The sequence below is a fragment of the Balaenoptera ricei genome, chromosome 1, assembly GCF_028023285.1.
Source record: "Balaenoptera ricei isolate mBalRic1 chromosome 1, mBalRic1.hap2, whole genome shotgun sequence".
In the NCBI taxonomy this organism is placed as follows: domain Eukaryota; kingdom Metazoa; phylum Chordata; class Mammalia; order Artiodactyla; family Balaenopteridae; genus Balaenoptera; species Balaenoptera ricei.
Window position 1 is genome coordinate 7661930 of NC_082639.1, and position 15126 is coordinate 7677055.

Here is a 15126-nt window from a genome sequence, read left to right on the forward strand (position 1 = left end):
CCTAGGACCCCTTCTCAATAAATGACAACTTTTTTTTTTTTCTAGCTACTTAAGCCTAAAACATTCTCTCTTCTTTTTACCTCATATTCTAGATCGGGGGTCAGCACACTCTTTCTCTAAAGGGCCAGATAGTAAATATTTTTGGCTCTGCAGGCTCTGCCGTCTCTGTCACAAATATTCTTCTCTGCCCCGTAGCACAGAAGCAGCCATAGGCAATACGTAAACTAATGATCATTGCTGTGTTCCAATAAAACTCTGTTTACAAAAATAGGTAAGTGTGGCCTGTGGACTGAAGCTTGCCGACCCCAGCTCGAGGTCTGTCGGCAGAATTTAGAACCAGACCCCATTCTCACCATCGCTTCTCATCTCACCACCTCTCCAGGTTCAAGGCACTAGCATATCTTGCCTGGATTCCTGGAGTGGGCTCCAGACTGGTCCCTCCACGCCTACCCTCGCTTCACCTCAGTCTGTTCTCGGTGTAGAGCCATACTGCATCCCACTAAAGCATAAGTACAGCATATTGTGTGAGAGCAGCGTTATTTTTTACAGCAAGCAGGATAGTTACCGTCACAAACCAACAGACTCGGGCGGCCCTGGATGGTTAGCTCTTGGCAGCGCCCCTCTATGCTGTTCAGTCCCGATTATGTTTCTCATGTAATCATCATTATTCATCATCATAAATAGGTAGATGTTATTAGCCATGCTCTTGGCAGGTTGGATAAACAGATTTTCAGGGATCTATTAAATAAACAAGTTTAAACAAAACAAAATAGAAAACGAACCCCTCGTAAGACAGGTCACATCATTTTCTGTTGGCTCCTGGCCTCGCTCAGAATGAAAGAGTCCTCACCTGGACGCGGGGCCACGTGTGACCTGGCCCTGCCCCGGCCCTGCCCTCCTCCCTCACTGCCCTCCTCGCTCCCTCTGCTCCAGCCATACTGGCTTCCCCTCTGTTCCTGGAACATGCCAGGCATGGTACCTAGTGGGGGCCTTTGTATTTGCTATTTCTTCGCCCAGAATGCTCCTACCCTAAAATCCACATGGCTTTTTCGTTCAGCTCTTCAGTTGTTTATCCAAGTGTCACTTTCTCAAAAAGGCTTTCTCTGGCCGCCTTGTCTAAAAGTGCAACCTCTATCTGACATAGACACTTTTTCTTCGAGCTCCTGTCACCAGCTGACATAGCATGTATATTTCTTGTATATCCTGGTTTCTCTGCTTCCTCTGCTAGAGTATAAGCTCCGCGGGGCAGGGACTTGTGTCCGTTTTATTCACTGCTGCGTGCCCAGTGCCTTAACAGTGCATGCCACCTGGTGGGCACCGAATAAAGATCTGTTGAATCAGTAAGTGGATTGCAAGAGCAAATGACCAAAACAACATAGGCACGTGTAGTTCAAACAAAAGAAATCTCAGGAGGTTGTGATAGCTTTCCATGAAAACAATGTGAAACGTCATGAGGAGGAGGACGGCTTATGCTTGCCTCCTTTGGTCCTAGATGGTAAAAATAGGGCCAGTGGGTAGCTTCATTATCCACTGAGCATGAAGGGATGACTTCTGTTCCAGAATGATGTGCTTTCTAACAGAGACAAATACTGGGTGGGCTGCCACCCATGGGAAGGAGGTCCTCATCCGGGAGTGACTTGGCAGTCACCTGGCGGCCTTCTTAATTGAGATGCTTTCAGTTACAAGTAACTAAAGCAAGGGTTGGGAAGCTGTAGTGAGTCCTACAAGTTGTTTCTCCCATCTAGTCCCAGCTTTTTCTTTTTTTTTTTTTTTTAATTTAATTTGTTTATTTATTGGCTGCGTTGGGTCTTCGTTGCTGTGCTCGGGCTTTCTCTAGTTGCGGCGAGCGGCTACACTTTGTTGTGGTGCGCGGGCTTCTCATTGCGGTGGCTTCTCTTGTTGCGGAGCATGGGCTCCAGGAGCGCGGGCTTCAGTAGTTGTGGCACACGGGCTCTAGAGCGCAGGCTCAGTAGTTGTGGCACATGGGCTTAGTTGCTCCGCAGCATGTGGGATCTTTCCGGACCAGGGCTCGAACCCGTGTCCTCTGCATTGGCAGGTGGATTCTTAACCACTTTGCCACCAAGGGAGTCCCCAAAGTGATATTTTGTACTGTTGTTTTGATTTGATTTTAGTTACAGTATTTAATTTATATCGATTCTAGATAAAGTCAAAGAGACCCTCCGTTTTTTTAAGTTTAAGAAAGAAGTGGGGGGCTCCCATGGGGACACAGTGGCTGGAGTCTGCCTGCCAATGCAGAGGACATGGGTTCGAGCCCTGGTCTGGGAAGATCCCACATGCCGTGGAGCAACTAAGTCCGTGCGCCACAACTGCTGAGCCTGCGTGCCACAACTGCTGAGGCCCGCACGCCTAGAGCCCGCGCTCCGCAACGGGAGAAGCCGCTGCAATGAGAGGCCCGCGCACCGCAACGAAAGAGTAGCCCTCGCTTGTTGCACCTAGAGAAAGCCCATGTGCATCAATGAAGACCCAACACAGCCAAATAAATAAATAAAAAGAAAGAAGTGGGGTCCCTCCTAGATTCTAGATGGTTTGTAGAGATTGGGGAACACTGGTAGACATAATAAATTCTGGGGAGAATTGCCCCACTTGAGCCTTGTGAAGATCATATGGAGGGTTGAGGAAAAAAAGAATTCAGATGATATTCTTGCTGTCTTATAAAAATATTGCAAATACAGTATATTATACTATATGATATACTCTGGCACTCTATTACTATAGGGTTATTGTATACATAGTATAGCGTAGCACCCTATGTTACAAGTATAGTTACTTAAACAACTTATTGTAATTATCAATTTAATTTTAGAACTGGTTTTTATAAGGTGGAGATTTAAAAGCTGCTAAATTGATATCCCATAAAAATTGTTGAACTTTATTATTTTATTAAAATTTGTCAGTCCTTTCAGTGTGGTAGGTAAAATTATATTCTCTTCAGGACATTGTTGATGCTCTGTTATTTAGTCCTTCAACAAATATTTATTGAGGACTTATTTTGGGTTACACTGGAATTAATGATTTAAAGTTTTACTGTCTTCTCTAAGCTTGTTTCAAAATTCTCACTACTACATCAAAATTCTCAGATGCTTTTGGTATTTTACTTGAATCTACTTATGAATAGTAAAAATTTAGTTTCTCTTTCCCTCCTGAGTCCTGCAAAAGTTTTAATAAACAGGTCTGGGACTTCCCTGGTGGTGCAGTGGTTAAGAATCCGCCTACCAATGCTAGGGTCACAGGTTCGATCCCTGGTCCGGGAAGATCCCACATGCCGCAGAGCAACTAAGCCCGTGCGCCACAACTACTGAGCCTGCTCTCTAGAGCCAGTGAGCCACAACTACAGATCCTGCACCACAACTACTGAAGCCCGTGTGCCCTAGAACCCGCGCACCGCAACTACTAAGCCTGCGTGCTGCAACTACTGAAGCCCACACACTCTAGGGCCCGTGCTCTGCAACAAGAGAAGCCACAGCAATGAGGAGCCCACGCACTGCAACGAAGAGTAGCCCCCGCTCGCAGCAACTAGAGAAAGCCCACGCGCAGCAATGAAGACCCAACACAGCCAAAAAAAATTAAAAATTAAAAAAACAAACAAACAAACAAAAAAACAGGTCCATGTTAAAACCTGCTGTCAGGGCTTTCCTGGTGGCACAGTGGTTGAGGGTCTGCCTGCCAATGCAGGGGACACAGGTTCGAGCCCTGGTCTGGGAAGATCCCACATGCCACGGAGCAACTAGGCCCATGAGCCACAATTACTGAGTCTGCGCGTCTGGAGCCTGTGCTCCGCAACAAGAGAGGCCGTGATAGTGAGAGGCCCACGCACCGCAATGAAGAGCGGCCCCACAACTAGAGAAAGCCCTAGCACAGGAACAAAGACCTAACACAGCCAAAAATAAATAAATAAATAAATAAACAAAGTAAATAATGGGTTTAAAAAAAAAAAAAAAGAAAGATTTTAAATTAAAAAAAAAAAAAACCTGTCAGGCATGGATAAAGTCTTTAACGAAGAGGGAATTGAAAGGGTGGCAAGTGGACTTTCTTGGGATGCTGGGAGGGTTAAAGTTTCATCCACTTGATAGTTGTTTCAGCTACAAGTGATAACTCAAGTTGTTTTGTTTTGCTTTTTAAAATATATGAGCCATTTTCCTTTCAGCAACATAGGTATATATTTTTTAAGTACTTGAAAATGCCTGGGTAAACTTTTTTTTTTTTTGTAGAAAGATATTCATAGAGTTAAAGTAATTTTTAAAATTCTGTGAAAAAGATGGTTTTGAAGACATTACTAGAAACACTGTGTTCCTGTGTGCCTGGCGGTGGTTCACTACACTGTGGGCTCTGTGAGGGCAAGGATGATGTCAGGATTTTTGTTTTCCCCAAACTATCACAAGATAAGATCTTCAGTTAATAAATGGATTGATCTGTATTTAAGGTCATGGCTTAGATGGATCTATTCGACATCTTATTATGAAAATTTTAAGCATACAGCGAAGTAGAAAGAATTTTGCAGTGAATGCTTATATACCCATCACCTAGATTTTACCATTAACATTTTACTGTATTTGTTTTATCACACATCTCTCCATCTATCTGTCTCTCTATCCATTCACTAAGGTATCTTATTTTTGGTATATTTCAAGGATATTTCTGGACTGTCTTGGAAGCTGATTTGTACTCAGGGACCATAGTTTGAATTAGTGAAAGAGAAGGTGATGAGTTAGTTTTAGATATCAGATGTAGCTCTGTAACTGACCTCAAGTGATATCTGTTGATAAATTATGATTTCTTGCTAACATTCCTATGATTTTAATGTTCCTTCAACCTTCAGTGTAATATTCTGATAGAAATTCCTCTGTTGCCAACTGTCATGATTGTGTGAATGCCGATTCTGTGTGTTTACTGTTGCCGTTACAAATAGCTTTGACGTTATCTCACATGAGACTTCACCTTGCATGTCTCTTCTGGTTAGGAGTAGCCCATCGAAGCCAGAGCAGTGAAGGAGTCAGTTCTCTCAGCAGCTCGCCCTCCAATAGCCTTGAAACACAATCTCAGTCTCTCTCACGTTCCCAGAGCATGGATATCGATGGAGTCTCTTGTGAAAAAAGGTAATGTAAGCCAGTTTTCCAGTAAGCTGCTTTGTTGATGGAAAGGGAAAGATCCATTCACTTTAATCTCTAGTCCAGTGGTCTCAAATGCCAGCCCAGAGATCCATGCCAGTCCTTAGCAAATCAGAGCTAAATATAGTAAATTGAAAGGTCTTTGTTTTATTCTGAAATGTTCTGTATACCTTTTTTTGTTTTTGGTGTTGGAATGTCTTTTATGAAATAATGGTATAGGTGGTTAAAAAAAAATTTTTTTTAATGTCTTTAGTTTGTAAATGCAAAGTTGGCAAGCATAGGTCGGCCCCTAAAAATCTCTGCAAAGATTTGCTGCTTGGTGAAATTTTAAAAGTTTGGAAGGGTATAGGCACGTAAGCCCCATATTCTCGGAGCTCCGTGAGGATCAGGGTGTCTTGGAGCAGAGCCTTCCGGTGTTGAAGGTGTACTGTGACTGGATAACAGAGTCGCTGAAGGGTTGATTACTCCTTGGGCAGCCAGACCTCCAGGGCCTGGCTCCTTTGCCCTCAAGCAGCCCCCTCTGTTTATGTCAGTGGGCCAGACAGATACCATTGTCTGTGTGTGTTAGGATACTGGGGTGTCGTGCACTTGGTGGGTTGGGGTGAGGGGCCAGGTCAGAGATTACCCCGCATTAGGCAAGAATTCAGAAAAGACTACGCTCCCAGGAAGAAGATCAAGTAGAAAAAACCAACCCCATAGCGTAAAAACAATTGTGTTCTTATTACCTTTGCTCTGAGTGGATGAATTTTTAAAAATCAAGTCAACTCTGCAATTTCTTGGCCAGTGGGTAACTTTCACATGGGTTTAGAACCTAAATTTACACTACTGTGGTAGTCTGAAAAACCTCAGGCTAAGACTGTCATATGCAATGGACTCTTTAGTGTCTTTAGGCATCTAGCAGATATAAACATAAGTCATCCAAGTCTTTAGAGAATGTCCTTAGAAAAATTTCCAGGAAATATGAACTCATGGTCAAAAATTAAAGCACGCTAGAAAAAAGCCACCATGAGTAAGAGTCTATAGAATCAATAAAAACAGAATTATTCACCTAGAGGTTTTTGGGTTTTGGAATTATCAAATACAGAATGTAAAATGTATATGTTTAAATAAATTTAAAAGGGTATTGAAAACATGAATAAGGTATAAATAACTATAAAAACAACCAAGCACATTTGAAAAAGAACCAAACAGAATTTCTAGAAATGAAAAGATAATAATAAACAGTGGATTAAAATAACTAAAGAGAAATTAACAAATGGAATGATAGAGCTGAAGAACTTACCCAGAGTGCACCACAAAGAGAAAAAGAACTGAAAAATATGAAGGGTATTTAGAAACACAGAGGACACAGGTCCAATATATATCTAATAGAAATGTCAAAAGGAGAGAATAGGCAGACTGGGAGATTCCCCACCCCTCTCCTTATTCCATGTTTTTTCCTCTGCTGGTTTGGAAGCCATTATCAAAAAGATAAATGGCGGAGGATTTTTCTGGAGTTGATAAATGTTATGAATCCTCAGATTCAGGAAGCCCAACAACTCACGAGCAGATTAAACAAAGAGAAATTCATATCTAGACATTTTATAGTAAAATTGCAGAACACCAAAGACAAAGACGTTTAAAGCAGCCAGAGAGAAATGAGAGATTATCTACAAAAGAACAATAGTTAGATAGATGTCTCAGTGATGGAGGCCAGAGGATGGTGGAAATAGCGTTAAGTGCTGAGAGAAAGTAACTGTCAGCTGGGAATTATGTGCCCTTGTGGAACTATCTTTTAAGAGCAAGGGTGAAATAAAGACATTTATAGATTTAAAAAACAAACTAGAACAACCTGATAGTCTGTCACCAGAAGACCCCAACTTTTAACAGATGCACTTTAAGATGAAGGAAAATGATCTCAGGACTATAATGTCTGAGATGCAAGAAGGAAAGATGAGTCAAGAAAATATTAAATATTTGGTAACCCTAAACACTGATGGTGTAACACAGTAATAACAGTTTATGAACTAGTATAGGGGGAGAGAAGTAAATTATCAGGTAGATCTAACATACTGAACAGCAATAGCAGGTAAGCCAGAAGGGGAGTGATTGTATACTTGGGAGAGGGGTAAAGATAGTGGCCAACTTTTAGATTTTGATTTAAGAATACTTGATAAAGTTTCAAGGGTAACCACTGAAAGAATAGAAAGAGTTTATTTTCAAACCAGCAAAGGGAAAATATGGAATTGGGGTGGGTAGGGAGGGGATTTAAGTCAATTCAAAGAAAGGGAAGAAAGAAACACAGATTTTAAAAAAGAGGCAAACAGCACAAAATAAGATGGTAAAAAGAAATGAAAATATGTCAGTAATCACAGTAAATCACAGTGAAACGTCAGGTTGGATTAAAAACAAAATAGAACACAGCTTTATTCTTGTTTACTGAAGGCATACCTGAAACATTAGGTTAGAGAAAGTTTGAAAATAAAAGAAAGGGAAAAAATATACCGGGCAAATACTAAGCAAAAGAAAATAGAGGAAAGTATATTAATAAATTAGACTTTGTCACAAAGTATTACTAGAAATAAGCACTGTACAGTGATAAGTGTTTAGTTTACCAGTAGGATATAACAGTTTCCAAAGTATATGCACTTAGTAATATAATAGCAACATGAAATAAGGCAAATCTTGATAGAACTAGAGGAAATTGACACAGACATAATCATAATGGGAGGTTTTTAACATGTCTTCTTCAGCCATCAATAGAGCAAAGAGAATAAACATCAGTAAGCATATGGACAAATTAAACAACACAGCTAACAAGTTTGATCTAATTGAAAGATACAGAACTTTGCACTCTGCAGTTGGAGAATACACATTCTTTTCTAATAATACCCATTGACCCAAAGGTTTCAGGAGTCAGAATCATACAGATCATGTTTTCTGACATTAGCTTAGATAATTATATAAGGTAAAAAAAATCTTTTAAAAACCCATCATGAATTTGGAAATTTTAAAAACAGATCATGCTTCTAAATACAAGTCAAAGAAGAAATCATAATGGAAATTTGGAAGTATCTACAACTGAACAATAACAAATATTACATATCATCATTTGTGTGTTGCAGCTAATGTGCTTCTTAAAGAGAATATAAAGCTATATATAATATATTAAAAATGAAAAATGGAAAGAGAATATAAATAAATATTGGGAATAAAACCCCTTTACTTGGAATACTTTTCCTCTGGATATGTGCATGGCTAACCACCTTCATATTTTTGCCCAGATAGCATTTCAGTGAGGTCACCCCGTTTAAAAGGGGGAAAGCCCTGCCCTCTCAATTGCCTTTTCCCTGCTCTTTTTTCTTTAATTTTTCCATAGCATTTATCATATACTATATGCTTTGTTTATTGTTTATTATCTTTCTCCCTTTAACTAGAATGGAAGCTCCATGATGCAGGGATTTTTTTGTCTCTTTGTTTGTTGGCATCTCAGACACCTGGAGCAATGCCTGCATAGAATGGGCACTCAGTAGTACTTGTTACTGAAAAAGAGAATTCTGTGAAAAATGTAAATATGCAGGATGCACATAAATTTGAAAATTTGGATGAAAATCAAATTCCTAGAAAAGCACATTCTCCCAAAATTGACTCAAGAAAAAAGAGAGAACCTGAATAATCAAAAAAACGTGAAATAAATTGAATCAGTATTTTAAAATTTTCCAAAGAAAGCACATTTCTCATATGATTTTATAGGTAATTCCAGCATTCCAACTTTACACACATTTTTTAGGTAATTGTTAAACTTACCAAATCAGTTTACGAGGCTAATATGACCTTAATGTACAAAACCAGACAAGAATAATGTAAAAGAAGAAAATTAATTACATGGTAATCATACTTATGAACATATTTGCAAAAGTCTGAAGATATTGGCAAATCAAATACTGCAACACATAAAAAGAAGACAAAACCTCTATCGGGCTAGATGCCAGGATAGCAGTTACTGTGGGCTAGCGTAGTAGTGATTGAAAGGGTCATGAGGGGGGACTTTTGGGGTGCTGGTAATGTTCTGTTGCTTGATCTGGGTGCCGGTTACATTAGTATGTTTCCTTTGTGAAACTGTTCAGCCAAACACATCATGTATGCACATTTCTGTATATTTCAACTAAAAGATTAGTTAAAAAAAATAATATAACATGACCAACTCGGGTTTATCTTAAGAATGCAAAGGTGCTTTAACATTAGAAAATCTATAAATATTATTCACCACATTATATATTAAATAGAAAAGCCATATAATCTTGGAAGTTGCAAAGGTTTGATACAATTCAACATTGATTCATGGTAAAAATCTTAGCAAACAGGAGACAGAAAGTTGCATCCTTAAATTGTAGGGCAGAGACAGAGTTCACCAAATATTCCACAGGGTTCCCTGCATTTCCAGTCTCCTTTGCCATTAGATTGGGGCCAATTAACTAGTTCTGTCCAGTAGACTTGTGAATGGAAGTGACATGTATCACTTTTAGGTGAAGGCAGTTGAGCCGATGTTCCTCCTCCATCCCTCTCTTCTCTTGCTCCAGTGACCTTGGAGGCTGTATATTGCAGACGGCGTAGATTAAAGATGGAGTAAGGTTGCTTCACTCATCAAACTTTGCGTAAGCAAGAAACAAACCCTTATAGTGGGAAGCCTCTAAGATTGTAGAGTGTATGTGTTACCACAGCATAGCCTCTTATTCTCACTAATATAAAGGACATCTACCAAAAAACCACAGCAGCTCTCATACTCAGTGGTAAGAAATTAGAAGCATTCTCTTTAAAATCAGGAATAAAAACAAGAATGAGTGCTGTTTCTGCTTCTGTTCAACATGGGATCCTACCCACTGCAGTAAAGCAAGTTAGGATTGGAGTGAAAGAAACAAAACAGTTATTATTTGGAGATAAAATGATTGCCTTATAAGCCCAGTGTATAAGTAAACAAGTAGCTTATAAGAGGTCTGTGTCTAATGTCAGTTACATTACTATGTACTCGCAGCAAATTAGAAAACTTAATTTTTAAAAAGGCCCATTCACAATTTTATTTAAAAATATTTGGTGCCGGGCTTCCCTGGCGGTGCAGTGGTTAAGAATCCGCCTCCCAATGCAAGGGACATGGGTTCGAGCCCTGGTCTGGGAAGATCCCACATGCTGCGGAACAACTAAGCCCGTGCGCCACAACTACTGAGCCTGGGCTCTAGAGCCCGTGAGCCACAACTACTGAAGCAAGCCCGTGTGCCTAGAGCCCATGCTCCACAACAAGAGAAGCCACCGCAATGAGAAGGCCACGCACCACAACGAAGAGTAGCCCCCCCTTGTCACAACTAGAGAAAGCCCGCACGCAGCAGCAAAGACCCAACACAGCCAAAAAAAAAAAAAAAAAAAAAAAAAAAAAAAAATATATATATATATATATATATATATATATATATATATATATAGTGCCTAAGGATAAATTTAGCAAAAGAAGTGAAAGACTTAGGGAGAAAATTATCAAAGTTTATTGAAAGAAGACCTTAAATACTTGGAGAGAGGTACCTTGTCCATGGATAGATCAGTAACATAATGTCGTCTTTTCTTCCCAATTTGATCTATAGCATCAGTGAAATTCTAGTCAAAATCCCAACAGGATTTTTAAGGAACCTGTCAAGCTGATTCTTAAGTATGTGTGGAAGAGCAAAGGGCCAAGAATGGCCAAGACTCTCTTGAAGTAGAAGAACAAGGTAGAGGCATTGACCTAGCAGATAGCAAGGTTTATTGTTAAGTCGTAGTAAGTACAATACAGTGGTATTGGCTCAGGGACAGACAGATTGTCTAATAGCACAGCAGTGAGTATCCAGGAGACCCGCACGCATATGACAGTTGGACATATGACGTAGGTGATTTCACATTGGTGTTGAAAAGGATGGTCTTTTCAATAAATGGTGCTGGGACAGTTATTTAATGTGGGGGAAATAATATATGTACTTCACCAGATTTTGTAATCAGGCTCTGATTGATTGTATATCATTTAGAAATAGTATGTATAGAAAATCTGCTCTTCATTTTTGTTTTTGAATGTGAGCCTAAGAAAATGACAACTTGAGGAAAATATTTCCGACAATATTATTATTATTTTTGAAAGTGAGCCTAAGGAAATGACAACTTGGGAAAAATATTTTCAACAAGAATGATAGAATGTTTATATCCTAATATATGAAGAGCTCTTAAAAATTAATGGGAAAAAAGATGAACCTTTATTATTTTGCTTTCCTGACTGATTTTGATTGATATTTTAAAACTTTTCCCCAGGGAATTCCCTGGCAATCCCATGGTTAGGACTTGGTGCTTTCAGTGCTGAGGGCCTGGGTTCAATCCCTGGTTGGGGAACTAAGGTCCGTTAAGCCATGCGGCACGGCCAAAAAAAAAACCCCCCAAAAAACAAAAACTTTTCCTCAACCAGCAGCTATGACATTGGGTGGATTTATCAAAGGTAAAAGACTGATTGTCTTTTATACTTAAAGCATGTCCCAGGTGGATGTGGATTCGGGTATTGAAAATATGGAAGTTGATGAAAATGACCGAAGAGAAAAAAGGAGCCTCAGCGATAAGGTTGGTAAGAGATGAAGCCCTTGCTTCTGTTTTTAGTTACAGGTAATATAAATAAGCACTGCTTCATGTCTTGTATCTGTAAAGTCTATGAGAGAATGCCACCCCAAACCAGCAGATCCTATTTAAGGTGACTGGGTTTTTTTCTTTTTTTCTTTTTCTTTTTTCAGGAAAAGTGGGTCACCTTGATCACCCTTATTAATGGAAGTATAACTCAGTCCTTTTATGTGATAAAAATCCTTCAGTTATCTTTGTTTCAGGTCCATGTTTTTATCAGTAAATGTTAGCAATTAATTTAGAGCTAATTTGAATTTTTTCTGTCGGTCTTTAATTGCTTAAGCAAGTAGGTCATCACATCTTTGGTTGTATTCTGAGGGAAATGACTGGGAATTGAAGCAAGAATGTGAGGAAACAGGAGGCTTTTATATTTTGTTATCATCTGAGATTTAGTTCCCTATATTTAGAAAAAAGGATTTTTTGGGTTTTTGGTGTGTGTCATGGTGTAGAACTGGTAGAAATAATTGCATCAGTTTCTGTTCAGTAAATTATTGGTGTTCGGCAACATTATTAGAAGTTGGACTGTAGCCTCCTAGTGGTGCAGTGCTTTATTTTGTATAGGTTTTGAATGTTTACAAAGTTCTTTCATATATGATACTTTCTGTAATGGAAAGTAGTGAAAAACATTGAATTCTGGAAAAATTTCTAGAGAAAAATTGGTTGTGTACCTAGAATGTCAACCTGGTCTTTTAGCATTCAGAAAAGTAAATAAATGGGATATATGTACATCCTTTATCACTGTCTTCCTTGGCAATTCCTGGTAACAATCCTGCTGTTTTATACTCCCCCCCCCATAGACTTGTGTTGTAAGCTCATGAGACCTACATGTTGTAACCTTGAAGTCATAGTAGCAAGTTTATTTTTCCCTAAATCAGTGGGTAAATAGTTTTATGCATTTCTAAAATATCCTCATTTGTAAATAAATTAAATCAGAATTAGGTATTTCTATTAAAGTCTAACTCACACCTCCTACTACTTGAAATTAACCCTCAAATCTTCTTCCTCACAAGGAGCCTTCATCAGGTTCTGAAGTGTCTGAAGAACAGGCCTTACAGCTGGTCTGTAAGATCTTCCGTGTCTCCTGGAAGGACCGGGACAGAGATGTCATCTTTCTTTCTTCTCTTTCTGCACAATTTAAGCAGAACCCAAAAGAAGGTAGGAATCAAGCTCAGCTGTCTTATTTCAGAGCCCTTAATAGAAAACCAGAATGAAAAATCTTTTGTCTTTCCCTCCTATCCACGTTCATTGTCTTGCTTTGCAGTTGTATGTTTGATTACAGGGATACTTCTTGATGAGGACACTGCTCTTTGGCTACTTTCCACTTATCTTATTGATAAATTGTTTTTTTTACTTTTATGATTTCTCTAAAAGAAAACTGTATAAATAAGTTAATGGTCTCTACTGTCCCAGGGTTGAAGTTTTTTCCTTTGCAATAAGAAGGTGCTTAGAGAGAGCATTAGCGCCTCTTATACTCTGGGCGGGAGTATACTGGGTAGTCTCCGGGGATCCTGAGAGAGGCGCTCTGGATGACCTATACCTGCTGTAAGTGCCCCCCGGGTCATATGGAGACAGTGGAGTAAATCTGCTTGATTAAACTGCTTAGCAAGATAGCACATGTTGATATTTTGCAGTGTTTACAGGGTTCTATTTTAAGAGGCTACACTAAACCACACTTAGAGCAAAGTAATAAAATATCTTAGCAAGATACCAGCATTACAGGGCACACTCACTTTTCTCTACAGCAGTCATTTCGAGAACAGAAGAGGGAGGGGAAGTGCGCCGGAGTGTTCTTCTACGTATCACTAGTATATAACCTCCCTGCTGGCAGGAATTTTTGTCTCTTTTGCTCACTGATGTATTCCCAGTGCCTGCACTTAATAATCCCTCAGTAGATATATTTTAAATGAGTGAATGAACATCAAGGAGATTGCATTTCCTTTTCTCTGCTGCCTGTCTTCCATGACAAACACACACACACACACACACACACACACACACACACGAGTCCTCTGTGTTCCTGGTGGATGGATAGTTTACTTCTGACTTCACTGAGATCTTCTTAACTCTGGTTATAGAGATGAGCTTAGCAACCATGAGTTTCAGAACCCTGCCACTTGTAATTATTGTAACTGTTAAGATTCTCAAATCTGTCCAGTACATATATAAGTGGTAATTTTTAATAACAAATCAGATAAGATTTACATGGGTTAGACATTTTATTTATTTAGTAATATTTAAAATATATCTAAAGGCCTACAGTAAAGCAGATGGGAGCTGCAAAGAATAAGAAGGAAGCTAGAAGACAGAGTGTGCTCCAGAAAGGCAGGTGGTGACTAAATATCAGACCCTTCCTAAAATACTTTGTACGTAATAGTTTAACTGTATATAAACATATATAGGTGAAGAAATATTAACCCAGTTGCATTTGTAGCGTAATAAACTAACCTCTGTAGTTGGGAGTAGCTTCTTTTTATAGTTAATATATATCAGCAGTGACTCTCATCAACTGGGCTCCAGTTCTTTTTTGCTTTTTTTCAATAAGCTTTCTGTTTGGGAATAATTTTAGATTTACAGAAAGTTCTAGAGATAGTGCAGGGAGTTCCTATATACACTTCACTCAGTTTTCCCTAATGTTAACATCTTACATAACCATAGTGTATTTGTCAGAACTAAGATATTACTGTTAACTAAACTCCAGACCTTACTTGGATTTCACCAGATTTTCTACTGACGTCCTTCTACTGTTCCAGAATCCAACCCAAGATACCACATCGAACTTCTCTGGTTCACTTTGGCTTATTCAAGGACCGTGTGTATGAAGAACCATGTGTAACCTCTTCTTTATTCTGCCTTTCCAACAGTGTTCTCTGATTTTAAGGACTTGATTGGCCAGATTTTAATGGAAGTGCTAATGATGTCCACTCAGACTAGAGATGAAAACCCATTTGCCAGTCTGACAGCCACATCCCAGCCAATTGCAGCGGCAGCTCGGTCACCAGACAGAAATCTCATGCTAAATACCGGCTCCAATCCAGGAACAAGCCCCATGTTCTGCAGCGTGGGTTCCTTCGGTGCCAGCTCTTTATCTAGGTCGGTGTGGTTCTTTTTGCACATCTCATTGGTGGTAAAATAGCCAGGAAGTATGTAAGAGAAGGGAATGTTCATCTGGGGGCCTGTCATGCAGGTTATGACATGTATTGTGTTTGGGGGATGGATTGACTCATTGAGGAGATACTGTCTCTTCCAGATGGGTCTCTTTGGCTTTCCATGGTTAGGCTATTGGTAAATTAAATTTTAGGAACAAATGGCTGTGTATAGTGTGTTATTCTTTGGAAAGAAGGCT

At 39.4% G+C, this 15126-nt stretch overlaps 2 protein-coding genes across 6 annotated transcripts in view; both read left to right on the top strand.

Moving 5' to 3' along the window:
- Window positions 1-15126, top strand: part of KIF1B (kinesin family member 1B) — a 327303-nt gene that overhangs the window by 77383 nt on the left and 234794 nt on the right. The gene's annotated exons all lie outside the window — the stretch shown is intronic.
- The window catches only part of UBE4B (ubiquitination factor E4B), a 112375-nt gene that overhangs the window by 33471 nt on the left and 63778 nt on the right, over window positions 1-15126 (top strand). For all 4 annotated transcript variants that reach the window (XM_059912614.1, XM_059912622.1, XM_059912631.1 and 1 more), the window contains 4 exons: window positions 4979-5114; window positions 11642-11729; window positions 12794-12938; window positions 14645-14873. In XM_059912614.1, coding sequence (XP_059768597.1) covers window positions 4979-5114; window positions 11642-11729; window positions 12794-12938; window positions 14645-14873 — 598 coding nt within the window. The remainder of the gene's footprint in view (window positions 1-4978; window positions 5115-11641; window positions 11730-12793; window positions 12939-14644; window positions 14874-15126) is intronic.